General features: G+C 32.2%; 1 protein-coding gene across 1 annotated transcript; it reads left to right on the top strand.

The window, feature by feature from the left end:
• Window positions 1-749: 749 nt before the first annotated feature.
• Window positions 750-2,516, top strand: LOC131805849 (uncharacterized). The gene has a single exon (XM_059129545.1). The coding sequence runs from the start codon at window positions 960-962 to the stop codon at window positions 2,127-2,129; it is 1,170 nt and encodes a 389-aa protein (XP_058985528.1). The 5' UTR covers window positions 750-959; the 3' UTR covers window positions 2,130-2,516.
• The last annotated feature ends 14,690 nt before the right edge of the window (window positions 2,517-17,206 follow it).

Raw genomic sequence — 17,206 nt, 5'->3', positions numbered from 1 at the left:
TGGATAGATAAGAATCATATCATATAATCTTAATATGTAGATATACAATATACAAGCATATATTTAAATAAATAAAAACCCATATATACGTATGCATATTTTGTGTTTCAATTATTACGACAAAGAATTTTGCAATGTCAAGAACGTTTACTGTGTCCGGTAAATCTCCAATTCTACATTCAACATATTTACCCCCAATTGAATTGGGAAATAGTAGTTATGAGTGTTGCCTAATAGATTTCCAATCATACAATTCAATACCCAATGTGGATAATGATAACAATCTCTTTCACATTGGAGACAATATTATAAAAATACCTATAGGATCCTATGAATTGCAAGATATTGCGAATTACTTGGAAACGGAATATAAAACTATCCACGAGAATAGATCCATTGAAATTAAGGCGAATAATAATACGCTAAAAGTAGAAATCATGTCTTCTCATGATCCTATTTACTTTGATAAAGAAAAATCTATAGGCAAGCTTTTTGGTTTTACCGAAAAAATCTTAGAATCTGGGAAAAAACATACTTCAAACCTTCAAGTCGACATTTTAAAGGTTAATGCCATACAAATACACTGCAATATTGTAACTGGATCATTCATGAATGGGTCGCCAACGCATATTCTACATGAATTTGCTCTTAATGTTCCTCCGGGATATAAATTGGTAGAGAGACCAATGAATCTCATTTATTTACCAGTGAACGTCAAAGAAATCGGTCGTCTGGAGATAAAGATAGTAGATCAAGAAGGTCGCTTTATAAATTTTAGAGAAGAAGAAATCACGCTACGTATTCATATAAGACCAATGCAATCATGATTATCTACAATAAATACAATCATAAACAAATACCAAGACACATTCAACACAAAGTTGTCAAACCGACAAGACCTACAATTTCAAAGGAAAATAAAGAGTTTTTAAAACTTATTAAGCTTAAAGTCAAACCAAATGTCTGAAATACTTAACATTAATGAGCGTCCATTCTCGGATGAGAATATTGTAAAGAGAGACTACCACAGCTATGTTCCATATATTCAATCATTTAAAAATAATGATGAAATTCGGATAAGTATACAAAATCAGGATCTTTACATACTTCCATCGGAGAGTTATCTATTCATTGAAGGAAATTTGAAAAATAGCAAGGGAGAAGTATCGCAAAATGCAAGACTGAGAAATAATTGTGTGGGATACATGTTTGATGAAATTCGCTATGAACTAAATGGTGTTGAAATTGATCGTACTCGTTATCTAGGAATAACTACAGAAATTAAAAATTGGATTTCTCTAAGCGAATCCGAAAGTAAGGTTATGAGCAAAGCGGGATGGAAAGCTGATAATGATTTATCAGTAGGATACTTTAATTTTTGTGTACCCTTAAACCGTGTACTAGGGTTCGCAGAGGACTTTGATAAAGTAATTTGCAACAGCAAGCATGACTTGATTCTTTTGCGTAGTGCCAACGATAAAAATGTGTGTTATTCAACCATGGATACGGAGGAAATTAAACTCACCATAACAAATGTTGTATGGAAAGTACAACACATTCAATTATCAGACTATAGAAAAATCAGCTTCTTGAAAACTATTAAGGATGGAAAAGCGTTGCCTTTAGCATTCCGCAGCTGGGACTGCTACTTTAATCCAACTTTTGCTGGTGGAAGACAACACAGTTGGAGTGTTAAATTGTCTGTCAATCATGAAAGACCACGATATGTTGCTTTGATATTTGAAAAAGACAACAAGCTGGAACATTGCGAACTTAAAAACATCAAAGTTCACTTGAACTCTGAAACCTATCCTTACGATGATTTGAATGTAAAGTTCGAAGAAAATGGCTATGCAGTACTATATGACATGTATACAAAGTTTCAACAATCATATTACATGAGGGAGCCACAACCACTTCTTACATATGCAAGTTTTAAAGACAAGCCCATCGCCGTTATTGACATTAGCAATCAAAACGAAGCTGTTAAGAATGGACCAATCGATTTAAAAATCCAATTTGAAACCAATAAACCAATTCCACAAAACACTTCTACGTACTGTTTAATTATACATGATCGTCTGGTCGAGTACGTTCCATTAACAGGAATTGTACGAAAAGTAGTATAATCTATTTTATACTCACCTTTGCAAGAATATTTCAATAAAACGCAATTTACATAAATTTATAAACAAAAATATTTTGTTTTATTTTATAATAAGAATAGTTAAAGACTAGTTAAAATATAATACACTTATATTTACTTAAAAATTAAACATTTTGTGTTGCGAGAAAATATTAATATGATGACATTTATAGTGAGTAAAGACAATTAAATTAATATTATTACTATGCTCTTTTATCTATATATTGAAACTTAAATCATAATTAAATTTATATTTTAATCCAAGTCCATTGAGACAGATTCATTTGAGTTATTTACATTTGTTTCATGAAGGTTATTTAATCTATAGTGGCCCCAAGCATAGGTGTGAATACCATCCTCTAGAATAAATCGTTTATCATCTTGATGGCTTAGCGATATTTTAGTAATTTTGTCTGTATATATTGTATGCTGTCTTGACCTAAACGAAAACATGGTACCGTAAAAAACCTTTTTGTTATAAAGACATTCTCGATATTTATCTATAGTATACTTTTTTAGGACCGACTTTTTAACTCCCTTAGATTTTTTTACTTCTTCGCTATCAACTACATTGATGGCATACATTTTAGGACGAAGGCCTACAAATTCAACCATTGTTTTTCCGTCATTCTCATCTTTCATCATGCCAAGTTTTTTCTTATTAATTAGAGGAAGTTTATATTTATTTTCTTTTGAAAACCCTGAGGTGTCAAATCTAGCCAATATTTCATCTAAAGATAATTCGGAATACAAATTCCGTCCGTAAAATGTTAATATGAACGAATCTGTATCCATATAATTTAGAATAAAATCCTCACCAAATTTCACTTTTAGAAAATCATACAGAAAATCATACATCACCCACTTTGATAAATCTAATATGCAGAACCCTAAGTACAATGGTCTATCATATTTTACTCTGACATTCCTAATTTGGATAGCAACCATATTTTCGGAGAATATCGAAAGGCTGTGAAAATTTGGCTTCGAGATTAATTTACTAGCAACATTCCTTCTTCTTTGGTTTGCCTCATCTACCCACATTGTCACAATTTTCACAGTTTTTCTTTTGTCGATATTCTCCATTGTCTTACCGAATGAAGAGTTATTCAATAATTTAAAAAAATCTTTTTCAAAGGCATTTTCAGCCTTTTCCCTATGTTCATTATTCTTCAGTATGTAAGGAGCTAACCAAGCGCTTTGTGTGAAAGCCAAAACTCTATGGACTTTCTTAAGAATTAGTCCATGTTTCAGAGATTGCTTAAGTAATTTGTAGTGTATGGTGTATGATGTTTTGTCAGTAAAATCTGCAATCAGTTTTTCAGTTTTTGAGCCCTCAACACACTTTTTCTCCGCCAAAAAAGGTAAATCGTTATGTTTGTCGTGAAGGTGCGGTGGATATTCAATATCAACCTCTAAAATAAAACCAGTAGGAGCGTTGTCAGGAATAGATAATATTACAGTTGGATCATTGAATTTCTCCATTTCATAACCCTCCACCCATCTAAAATCTTTTTCAGGGAGACACTCAGTCATAACTGTACCATATAAATTATTTACATCCAAATAATAGATATTTACCTCTGGTTTGGCACTATTATAATTGGGAGCATCTTCATTATTTGCTACCGAGTGTCTGTTTGAGCACTGGGTAAGCCCTCCCCGAATACCATTTTTGCAGAAATTGTACATGTCTATATCTCTGAGTAGCTCAAGTTCGACTTTAGTACATAGTAGCATTGCATCCCAAGATAGAGATGGTGCTGTGAGATATTGACAAGGGTCCAGTTCGTGAATTCGCATACATAAGCTCCTGAAATTTTCAAATACGTCTGCTAAAAGCAAGACATCAGCTTTTAAATACAAATCCATGTAGTCTTGCATAGTTTGACATCGAAAATGTGACCAAACATTTGTTGCATGCCTATAATCGTCTGACGAGCATTCAGTATCTGTCAACTTATTATAAAATTGGTCTATAGGGGGAAGTTGTTTCTCCTTCAATTTTTCAAATGATGAAATATATTCGTAGGGAAATACTCCTTTCCTAGTCATAAGTTCGAATGCTTCATCATCAGGAAAATGAGATCTGACAGCAACAAAAGAATCTCGAGATAAATTCCTTGCTAATTTATCCAAACTAGTAGGCATAAATCGAAAACTATCTAAGAAACGATGCTCTAATCTATTCATTTTCTTTTTCTTCTCTTTTTTGCCCTCACTTTCCTCTTCTTGCTGGAATTCCTCATCATCTTCCTCACTCGAATCTTCTTCTTCTCCTACAACAACTGTACTTTTTAAAGAACTAGAGTCGGTTGACTCGTTATCCATATTAATGAAATAAGACATTGAAATATATTTTTCTTTGTTTTGAGGTATGACTCTTATTTCACCTCCAAATTCAACTAATTCTTTAAAGAAGAGGTGACAGTCGTACGAAGAAAAATTGTGGAAATATATTGGAATAAATTTAGGTAGATGATATTGCAGATTGCAATGGTTATGTACCGCACCTCGATATTGCCCCGTTAAGTGACAATGATCTTTCACCCTATCGTTACCTAAAATATCGCCACATATACGACAATTGATATCCCTAAGAAAGGCTGTCTCTTCTTCGGGGGTTAGAGTATTCATAGGTTTCGTTTTGGTTAGGTAACTATCATACAAAAATTTACAATCCTGAATTAGTTCTTTCAGAAAAACATTTGCTGCGTCGGGTCCACTATATATAAATAACTTATTTAAATTTTCATTAAAACTACATTTAATAAAATAACTAAAAGCACATGGACTATGCTTCTTTACCTTTTCCGTTTTTTTACTCGCCCCATTGTTCTCATCTTCCTGCACGTCTTCCAGTACACTTTCGGAGTCAGCATAAATAACGAAAGGCACCTTATCCTTTTTCTTGTGATTGACGAACTTTAGTACGGCTTCTTTTTTGTTCGGCAGGGCACAGACTACTTTTCCACACTGCTTTTTGTGAGTCATACATTTATTTTCATCGTGGAAACATTGCAGGCATCCAAAACAAAAGTAACCTTTCTCCTTATGACTTGTGAATTGAGACCGCATAAGACTGAAAAAAAAAAAAGAACAAATACATGATTATTATGATATGGTTTTGATTGATAAGTTTTGTTTATAATTACCAAGACATATCCACAACCAAAATGTAATGGAAATTTTCTTCGTTGTGCAGCAATATTAAATTAATGTGATTGCTTTTCGTCTCCTTTGTTAAGTAATATGGACCAACGACCGACTTGTTTTCATAACCGAAAACATTTACGCTAATCTCTGGGTTGTTCATTTCAAATTTTTTTATATATTTAAGACCCAATGGGAAATTTAATTGTTCGAAATTTAGCGATATTCCAGACTGCAGAATAATGACATCTTGGTGTATGTCTACGTTATATGAAGAGGTTATACTCGGATCTCCATATGCAGTTTCCCCCAATGCAACAACCATACACCACTTAAAACAAAAGTCATCATAGTTTTTGATGTTAAGGCACGCACCCTTCTTGTTGCTTAATGATTTCGGAGTTGGAATATAATGTGAGCCACGTGTTAAGTTGGCTCTCAACACATTTATGTCAAGTTTTAAAAGTTTCTCCAGGGCCCAATTAGAGCCTCTTTCTTGGAACTCTTCTGATTTAGCTATAATTTCCACACAGTGGTTGAAAACGACCTCTTCCAAATCATCTCCCAGGGTTAATAGCGTTGTTTTTGAAATATGATTAAATATATTTTCAATAGTTAACTCTTTGGAAGTTGAAGGTCCATCTTTTTCATTGTTTGGTTTCACATACAGTCCTTGGAGTTCCATATTAAATTTTATGAGCGTTTTACCGTTTAACTCATTTTTCAAGGTTTTAATTATTAATTCTTTTGAAGCATTAAGAAAATCGATCGGGTACAAAATGTCTTTATTGTTTTGTATCTCATAGCTGAGTATATTTTTGTTAAATGCACTTTTAACAGTTTTTATGTCAGAATCCAGATTTTTTCTCACGGTGGATCGATGTTCTTCGCTACGAACGTGTGATCGTATATTATTCACTATTTTATCACAATCACCACAAAACTTTTCCACCTTCACAGCTGATTTATTTTCATGCTGCTGCTTTAGTTTTTCTTGTTGTTGATCACGATTTTGTTTCATTACATGCTCATCTCCATGATGGTTCTCTAAGTGCAATTCTAAATCGTTTACACTTTCACATAAAACATCACAAAACATACAATGCTTTTTCATATGTTTCACAAATTCACTTTTTTCCTTGTAATAAAGGCTGCATGACCAACAAATTTTTTGAGACATTATAAAAACTTTTTTAAAAATATTAAGAAACGATGCTTATTAATCTGTGACTTGTTGAGTACTGAAATTTCTTCCAATCCAATCAATACATTATTGACTACATTTTGTAAACAAATAGAAATTCTGTGATTGAAGCAGAATTTGTCATGAAACTCTGCAACAACGCTTCCCCCCAAATTCTCATATCCATTTCACAGAAATCCAATTGTTAGTTAATGTAAACAATGGTGTTTCCTTCTTCAAATCCCTTCAATCTTCAATACCGAATTGATGCAGGGTTTGTCATGAAACTCTTTCAGTTTCAATTCTCTCAAATTGCTACATAATGTAAACAAATTCTTCATCGACAAAACTATCAAAAAGCGATCGATATAATGTATCAAAATGCCTGTCCACACAAGAAGAATTTGCTTTGATTGGCTACAGCAGCATTTTTTTAGTGTGTATATGCTACAACATTAATTGGTGGTTAGATGTCGCCTATATCGTTTCGAGGGAAATGAGTGGAGAGCCATCTGGACAAAATAATAGAACACACATCTTCTTGTTGAATATGATACTAACCAAATTTGTCTCTGCTATATTCACTTCTCATATGGTGGATCTCTCTAGCCCCATTCGATATGATCATATTTCAATAGTTTTGGAGTGTGTCTATGCTACAACATAATTTATGGATAGTATGGATGGAACTCACCGTTAGATGTCGCCTATATCGTTTCGATGGGAATAACTGAACATTTTTGAGTCGCTAAAATTATAGACAAATTAAAACAAGTACAACGAAAAGTTAGTTTTGTCTTTCGACTTCGTTATCTTTTTTCAAGAATTTCACTTGATTATTCCGGAATTTTTCGATGTCATTTCTTTGTCTATATTTTCATTTATACTTTCATCTATGCTGAAATTAAAACCCCTGAAATATCAATAATTGCAGCATATTTATCAATTGAAACTCTTCTATAATATATCACATTTATTGAAGTCGATTTCTTGAAATATATGTTTTCAAATAAATTAATAAGCACATTTGACTGCAGTAATCAGCATGTTGACTATATAAAAGCATTCTGAGAGCCATCTACATAAAATGATTTTCTTCGATACTTACCTCTTTCAGATGTGTTTCTGCTATATTCACTTCTCACATGGTGAATCTCTTTAGCCCCACTCGATATGATCATAATACATTTTTTTTTTTTTTTTTCGGAGGGTGTCTCTGCTAGTGGTGAATATTAAAACTTGAAATTTCACCATCCCATACACAGTTTTGGATTGTGTCTGCGCTAAACTTAGCGCCATCTAGTAGTTCATATTAAAACTAGCAACACCAACGCCAACAGCCCCAATAAAATTTGACGTGGTACAATGCAAAAGACAACATCCCCAATATATTTCACCGTGGACAATTTACCCTAATCAACATCCCCAATAGAATTTGCCGTGGTACAATTCCCAAGACAACATCCCCATTAAAATTCACCGTGGTGAATTTACCCAAATCAACATCCCCAATAGAATTTGCCGTGATAAATCGTGGTGAATTCCCAACATCCCCATAAGCACACTACTAATATTTTTCCAAAGGACCTATAAACGTGGATTTTTTAAAGAATATTTTTCCAAAGGACCTATAAACGTGGATTTTTTAAAGAATATTTTTCCAAAGGACCTATAAACGTGGATTTTTTAAAGAATATTTTTCCAAAGGACCTATAAACGTGGATTTTTTAAAGAATATTTTTCCAAAGGACCTATAAACGTGGATTTTTTAAAGAATATTTTTCCAAAGGACCTATAAACGTGGATTTTTTAAAGAATATTTTTCCAAAGGACCTATAAACGTGGATTTTTTAAAGAATATTTTTCCAAAGGACCTATAAACGTGGATTTTTTAAAGAATATTTTTCCAAAGGACCTATAAACGTGGATTTTTTAAAGAATATTTTTCCAAAGGACCTATAAACGTGGATTTTTTAAAGAATATTTTTCCAAAGGACCTATAAACGTGGATTTTTTAAAGAATATTTTTCCAAAGGACCTATAAACGTGGATTTTTTAAAGAATATTTTTCCAAAGGACCTATAAACGTGGATTTTTTAAAGAATATTTTTCCAAAGGACCTATAAACGTGAATTTTTAAAAAAACATTTTTCCAAAGGACCTATAAACGTGGATTTTTAAAAGAATATTTTTCCAAAGGACCTATAAACGTGGATTTTTAAAAGAATATTTTTCCAAAGGACCTATAAACGTGGATTTTTAAAAGAATATTTTTCCAAAGGACTTATAAACGTGGATTTTTGAGAGAATATTTTTCCAATGGACATTTGAGCGTGGATTTTTGAGAGAATATTTTTCCAAAGGACCTATAAACGTGGATTTTTTAAAGAATATTTTTCCAAAGGACCTATAAACGTGGAATTTTTAAAGAATATTTTTCCAAAGGACCTATAAACGTGGATTTTTTAAAGAATATTTTTCCAAAGGACCTATAAACGTGGATTTTTTAAAGAATATTTTTCCAAAGGACCTATAAACGTGGATTTTTTAAAGAATATTTTTCCAAAGGACCTATAAACGTGGATTTTTTAAAGAATATTTTTCCAAAGGACCTATAAACGTGGACTTTTTAAAGAATATTTTTCCAAAGGTTAATTTTCTAAAGAAACATTGATTTTTTTTGCGAAAATCACTTTAATAACGTGCCCTTTAATCAATACCTCTTCAACGGCATGAATTAAAAATCAACTTCTCTCATTCCCCCCCTTCCCTTCCACCATTGTCCATCTGCTTCACTTTATTATTCCTGTTACTTTACTACAACAAACAACAACAACAAATCAAACGAAACACGAAATGAAAAGAAACGAAAGAATGCTCATAAAAAATTGAAAAGTTTTAACACTTTTCATGACACCCCAAGGAACACCATCGACTCCGACAACAGCCAATAAAATATTAAACGCCATCCGGAACGTTGTTTGCATAATTTCTCACTTTCTTCGCTCCTTTGGCAGTCTGAAATGCCTAAAGGAATGACATGTTTTGTTTTAATTCTGTTCGGTTCTCATCAGTTTTCGTTTTTTCATTTTCTATCCAATGGCCTGAAACTATGGGTTCGAGCAAAAAAAAAGTTTGAACAGTTTGGAAAACTGTTAACTAATACATGTAGCAACAGCAGAAACAAAAACAGGCATAACTAATGATGGGAATTAATTTCGGGGGGAGAGAAGCAGTAAAGAACTTGCCTAACTTGATTACCATTAAAATACCCAAGATGTTGTCTACTCTATTTCCATTTCGTTGTAATAAGTTCTGAGAAACATTTGCTAAATTAAGTTCTCAGTTTTGGGTGTCCGGAATTCCAATCCGTGGGAATTTTCTGGAGAACCATACAAAATTTAAGAAATGATAAGCCAAAGATTTATTATCCACTTAGTGCTGGGTGGCGTATGATGTACACGGCCATCAACCATACGCCACCACTCACCCAACCATTACAAATATTTCAGCAGCGGTTTGTAAACAAAACTTTTCCATTGATTCCTCTTCAGAGAACTTCATTTCATTTGCATTCCATTTTATTTTTAGACCTCATTTACATTTTAACCAGTTACTTTAAGACCATTCCTTTCCAGTTGACCTCTTTTCGTTTGCCAAACATTCGACCTTTTTATCGCAAATTTAATGTTTATTCAGTTCCATTTATCTTTACATTTATCTCTTTGGTTGTTAATTTGATAGTCTTTGGGGATCTATTTGGAACATAAAAGAGTTCTTGCAAAATAATATTGGAAAATATTTAAATTTACTGAGAGAGAAAGGGACGGCGAGAGAGAGAGAGAGAGAGAGAGGGTGACATGAAAAAGGGTCCAAAATAGTTTCAAATGAAAATCCGCACATTTAAATTCATGATAAAACTTGTAAGAATATATTTTGAAAATAAATGAAAAGGCTTAGCAACAGCTGCCGGTTATGAGCCGTATTTATTGTCCAAAAGCATTGAAGTATTTAAAATTTTGAATATATTTTAAAAAGACCTGTTAAAGGAATTTTTTAAATGTTATTCTGGCCTACAATCAAATTGGATGGTTAGAAAAATATTTTCCAATAGAGCCTATCGAAGTGTCTTTTCTCTAGAACACTTTTCCAAAGGATTTAATTTCAAAATGTTTTCCCTAAGGCTTATCAGCCTTAATTTTAGACATCGATATTTTTTATATTTTTATATATTATTTTAATAATAATAATAATAATAATAATAATAATAATAATAATAATAATAATAATAATAATAATAATAATAATAATAATAATAATAATAATAATAATAATAATAATAATAATAATAATAATAATAATAATAATAATAATAATAATAATAATAATAATAATAATAATAATAATAATAATAATAATAATAATAATTTTCCAATAGACCTATGAATATGGATGGATGGGAAATAGGATTCCCAAGGACCTAACAATGTGGATTAAAAAAAATCAAAAAAGGACACATTAATGTAAAAATACGAAAGAATTTTTCAAAAGGAGCTAGATTTTCATACCCTACACCACATAGTGGTAAGGGTATTATGTCTTTGGGCCTTCAAACATGGATTTTATAAGGAATATTTTTCCAAAGGACCTGTAAACGGGAATGTTTTTAAGAATATTTTTCCCAAGATCTTATAAATGTGGATTTTTTAAAAAATATTTTCCAAAGGACCTATAAACGTGGATTTTTTAAAGAATATTTTTTCAAATGACCTATAAACGTGGATTTTTTAAAGAATATTTTTCCAAAGGATCTTTAAACGTGGATTTTTTTAAAGGATATATTTCCAAAGGACCCATTTCCAAAGGAACTTGGATTTTTTAAAGTATATTTTTCCAAAGGACATTTGAACTTGGATTTTTTAAATAATATTTTTCCAAAAAGACCCATTTGCAAAGGACATGTGAACATGGATTTTTTTAAGAATATTTTTCCAAAAGACATTTTAATGTGCATTTGTTAAAGAATAATTTTCCAAAGGACCTATAAAAGTGGATTTTTTAAAAGAATACTTTTCCTAAGGATCGTGGATACATAAATGTAAAAATTCAAAAGAATATTTTCAAAAGGAGCTAACGACTTGGATTTTAATACCCTACACCACATAGTGGTAAGGGTATTATGCATTTTTGCATTTGTTTTGGAGAAGAAAGCGATATATACCCATAGATACTTTTGAGGATCTTCATAGAATCACTTTTTGAGTTCATTTAGACATGTCACTCCGTCAGCCCGTTCGTCCGTTTGTCCACGTATTTTTGTGAACAAAATGCAGGTCAAATTTATTATCCGATTGGGATCACATTTTCTAAAAAATATTTGTTCGGGCACAGTGCGAAATCTATCACAATTGCTGAAAATCGGTTAAAATTTAGATTCCATATACAGGGTGAGATAAAAAAAACTGCAACAAAATCAAACGCCATAATTTTTACATTTTTTATTTTGAAATTTTATTGAATGAAAACAAAACATGTCCGAAATAACATCAAATTTTAGAATGAGTTTAGATTTGTTCAAAATGGTCACGTTTGGCACGAATTATGACCTTCAAACGGCCAATGAAACCGTCACACTCTGCCCGAATGTTGTTCTGTGGTATTTTGGCTCATTCCCGGCGAAGCGCTTGCTTGAGGTGATCTACAATTTGCTATTTTTTACTACCAACCTTGCTTTCCAAAATACTCCAGACACAATAGTCCAAAAGATTGGTATCCGGAGATTTTGGTGACCACTGGGCGCTGGAAATGAAGTGAGGAACCTCATTTTGTAACCATTCTTGGGTGACGCGTTTTGAGTGCGATGGTCCTGAGTCCTGTTTGAATGTCCAAGGTCTGCGCCCAAAAAGTTTGCGTGTTCAAGGCTTTAATACAGCCTCCAGAATATTTTCGCGATAATATTCGCCATTTATTCTGATGTCACGGTCGATTAATACGAGCGGAGAGCAACCATAGGCTATTGTGGCGGCCCACACCATCACCATGGCCGGCGCTTAAGTTCTGGTAGCCAACCGAAAGTGCACATTTTCTGCTGACCTCTTTGGCAAGTAAATACGATTATTTTGTTTGTTTACAAACTGCAGGACAACAAATGTTTTCTTATAGGAGACCATTGGAAACCAAATTCGGCAGTTCACCACTTTGGCCGAAAGCAACTCTTTAGCTCTTTTGAGTCTATTTTCTTTCTCTTGCGGTGTAAATTCCAGCAGTTTTTGAAATTTCAATGGCTTTACACTCAATTTTCAATATTTGCCGAATGGAATGTTGCGATATGTCCATCAAGTCGCATTTTTACTTTTCTATCCATTTGCTGTTTTCTGCTGAAGTTGCTGTTTTCTTCCGTCCACTTCCTTGACGTCGGTATGAGACACATTTAAATGCTGCGGTGCTCTAACGATAGCCACTTGTGGTTTTCCAGCCAAATATAAAGAAAAAATTTGGAAAATTCTCATCAAAATGCTTTTGTACGCTTGTAAACAATATAATGAGCTGTCACTGGAATAATTTTACCTGCTGTCGGACGAGTGGCTTAGAAATGACAGCAGTCTGTAGTTGGTTGTAGATTTTTCATCTCACCCAATATATCTTCCACCGATTTCAGTTTTTTTTTTGTACACCAAATGGCCATGAATATTGGCACATCCGACCGAATTCATCCTAGAAACAAGTACTTTAAATTTAGTGAAAACCGGTTCAGGTTATCTATAGCTCCCATATATTTTTTCCGATTACGTGTTAAAGTCCCTCACATGCTTAATATACACTCCACTCTCTGGTATCAGATATCAGATATAGCTCAGAAATATGTTTTTTTAAATTTTATCAAGATCGGATCAGATTCGGATAAAGCTCCCATAGAGAGAAATGTCGGACCCCTAATTTTGGATTTTAATAAATATTTTTTTAGCGTTAATCAGAACTGAACTAGTTGATTTGTAACTCTATTTTTTCCAACCTTATATTTTTAGCAATACTTTCTTTAAGGATAATCAGGAAAATCATAGTTATAGCCATAGACTTATAGTAAATTTTTTGACAAAGTCAAAAGTTATTATCCTGGATTTTAGCTGATATTTTTCTCCGGGATAATGAGATCTGTAATCGCGGATTTTTATTAATAATTGATTCAAGAATATTCAGAAGTCTGAACTTGGATTTTTAATAATATTTTTTCTAGGAGTATCGGACTATAGTTTAGGTATTTTTGAGAAGATTTTTTAAGGAGAATTAAATCGTGAATTTTTAATACATTTCTTTATCGTAATTTTGAAAAAAAAAGTTTTCTTAAAAAATCAGGATTTTTAATAATATTTTGATAAGGACCTGAAATTATATAATTATGAATTTTCTACAATATTTATTTCAAGGATATTCAGACTTATGGTCTCGTGTTCTGAATAATATTTTTTTCAAGGACAATCGTACCTTTAATATTTCTTAATAATATCTTTTCGAGGATAATCGCACCTATAATATTTAATGGTATATTTTTAATATTTAATATTTCTTTCAAGGGATATCAGAGCTATAATTGTAGACTTATAACTTTTTTTCAAGGACGACGAAGAATTGTTATCCTAGACTTTTAATAATATTTTTTTCTCCAGGATAATCAGATCTATAATCATGGATTTTTAATGAATTAATATCTATATTAATATCTATTGATTCAGGAATAATCAGCCATCCAAACCTGGATTTTTAATAATAATTTTTCTAGGATAATCGGACTATAGTTTGAAAATTTTTAAAATTATTTTTTTGGATAATTAAATAGTAAATTTTTAATAAATTTTTTATTGCAATTTTTTAAAAATAGTTTCCTTATTCTTTTCAGGGCCTGCATTTATGTAAGGATAATAGTACATTTATTTGTGGATGTTTAATAATATTTCCTCCAAGGACCTTAAGTGCTAAAATTCAGAATTTTAAATGGTATTTTCTTGAAGAATTTGAGGTGATAAAATTACGGCCTTCTTATAAGATCTTCATCAGGATTCCTAGTTATTGAAAATTCTGTATTCCCTTTATTTTATTAAGTCTTCAAAATATTTTTTGGCCCCACAAAGGAACAACAATTTTGAAATTTGTTTAAAAAAAAAAAATTATGTTCCCAAATTATTTTTTTTTTTTTTTTGAAATTCAAATATCTTCACTACAGGCTGCATAGAAATTCATTTCTCCCACCCTCATTCTCTGTCCATCTCTCTCTATCTCTCGGTCTCTCTCTCTCTATCCCTCGGTTTCTAACTAACTCTCGGTTTCCCACTATATCTAAGGACATCGAAATGAAAAGGTGATAAGAGGCGAAAACTCCTTAATATTTGAAATTGGGATTTAGATATTAAATCTAAACAAGGATTTGAAAAAAAGTGATTTTAGGTGATTAAAATAAATTTCAAAAAATAAATTTTTTGGGAAAGTTTTTAAAGTATTTTCTGGCCACAAAAATTTTGATTTTTTTTTTTAAAGATTTTGAGGTAATAAAATTACGCCCTTCTTATAAGATCTTTATAAGGATCCCTGGTTTTTGGAAACGCTGTATTCCCTTTGTTTGAATAATTCTTCTCTGTGCCTGCCAGTATGTTGTCTTTCGAAGTGAAAGGAGCTTAACCCTTTTCAGTCATTGTTTTGACGAAACACTCCATTAAAGGACACTAATCGTATGGGTTCATACCTTCGGGTTAGACACTAAGTCGCCGAAAAATCCCTCACAAAACAGACACAAAGCAGCTGTACAACAACAAATCAAGCATTTATCCTTTGTCTGAATGAAAAGTGAAAATACCATTAAAATGTAATTTTCTTTGAAAAATTCTAAAGACACGACATGCAAAGTGTAATTTCTATAACAATAACTCCTTGGCGAGCGGCGAGGGGAAGACAGCCAAACGATTATTTTGTAAAGAACAAAAATAACGTTTCAAAGGCTAGACAAGAAGATGTTGTTTGTTTCACTTATGGTGTGTTATGCTTAAGGACTTTTCATTGCAATAAAAAAACGGATCGATAAGCTATTGATGGGAATTGGCTGGAAACAAAATGCCCATAACATTTGAGGACATCAAAGTTAAGAGATAAGGCCATTATTTTTGGGATTGGGTTTTTGGATTTTAAATTTAATTTAAAAGTTAAAATTTGAAGAAAATTAAAAAATATATATCTTTACTAGGCCGGGAAAGGATTTTTGAGAAAATTGAATTTCAAAAAATGAAAATTTTCTAAAAATTTTCAAAATATTTCCAGGCCCCAAATTGGAATCAATATTTTGAAATTATTTTTAGAATTATTTTCTTTCCTATTGGAATACAAATATCCTGACTATAAGCTAGGATATAATTTCATTTCTCCAACACTCTTTTTCTCCCGGCCTCTCTCTATCCCTAGGTCTCTCTTTATCTCTCTCTATGAAATGTCCATAACATTAAGAAAGAAGAGATAATAAGGATTTAAGGATAAGGACTTCCAGACAAAAAAAAAAATTATATAAATACGAGACAAGGAAAGAATTTTTTAAAGATTAAAATTAATTTCAACAAGTAAAAAAGCAGTTAGTTCGGCCGAACTTTGAATACCCTCCACCATTTGGAACGAATTAGAAAATTTTCAAAAAAATAAAATCCATTAAAAATTCTTTTAAAAACTTTAAAATATCTAATATAGGAAGGGGGGATATACGATATTGTGGACATATAAAGACAAATCTATATCTGGATTTAAAGTACTCACAAGGAACTCCGTGTGTGGATTTTCAGACAATACGATTGGAAATTGTGGCTAAAATCATCAAAACCCCGAATATAGGGGAGTACCGTTATATGGGGGATATACAATATTGTGGACCTATATTAACAATTCCATTTCAGGAGGTAAAGTGCACACAAAGAACTCTGTGTGTGGATTTTCAGACAATACCGTTGAAAAATGTGGGTAAAATCATCAAAATACCGAATATCGGGGGTTACTGTTATATGGGAGCTATACGTTATCATTAACCTATATAGAGAATTCTCTCTCGGGGGGTAAGGTGCTCACAAAGAACCCCTTGTGTACAAAGAACCCCTTGTGACCATTCCGTTAAAAAATACCGAATATTGGGGGTACCGTTATATGGGGGATATACGATATCTTGGACCTATATAAATAATTCTCTGCCGAGGTATAAAGTGTCCACAAGGAACTCCTTGTGTGGATTTTCAGAAAATTCCAATGAAAAATGTGGGTAAAATCATCAAAATACCGATATCGTGGACCTGTATAGACAATTCTCTCTCAGGGGGTAAAGTACTCACAAGGAACAACTTGTGTGGATTTTCAGACAATTCCATTGAAAAATGTGACTAACATCATCAAAATACCGAATATCGGGGGTACCGTTATATGGGGGCTATACAATATCGTGGACCGATATAGTCCATCTTCGAACTTGACCTGCCTGCAGACAAAAGAGAGATCTGTGCAAAATTTTAGCTTCCTATCTTAATTCGTTTAGACTGTGATTACAACAGATTGTGATTACAACAGACGGAGAGACGGACGGACAGGGCTAAATCGTCTTAGAATCTTACGCTGATCCAGAATATATATACTTTGTTGGGTCTGACATGAGCATTTCGAGGAGTTACAGACGGAATGACAAAGTTAATATACCCTCCATACTATTTATG

Source organism: Musca domestica, unplaced genomic scaffold (assembly GCF_030504385.1).
Source record: "Musca domestica strain aabys unplaced genomic scaffold, Musca_domestica.polishedcontigs.V.1.1 62, whole genome shotgun sequence".
In the NCBI taxonomy this organism is placed as follows: Eukaryota; Metazoa; Arthropoda; class Insecta; order Diptera; family Muscidae; genus Musca; species Musca domestica.
This window is presented reverse-complemented; position numbering and strand designations above follow the sequence as displayed.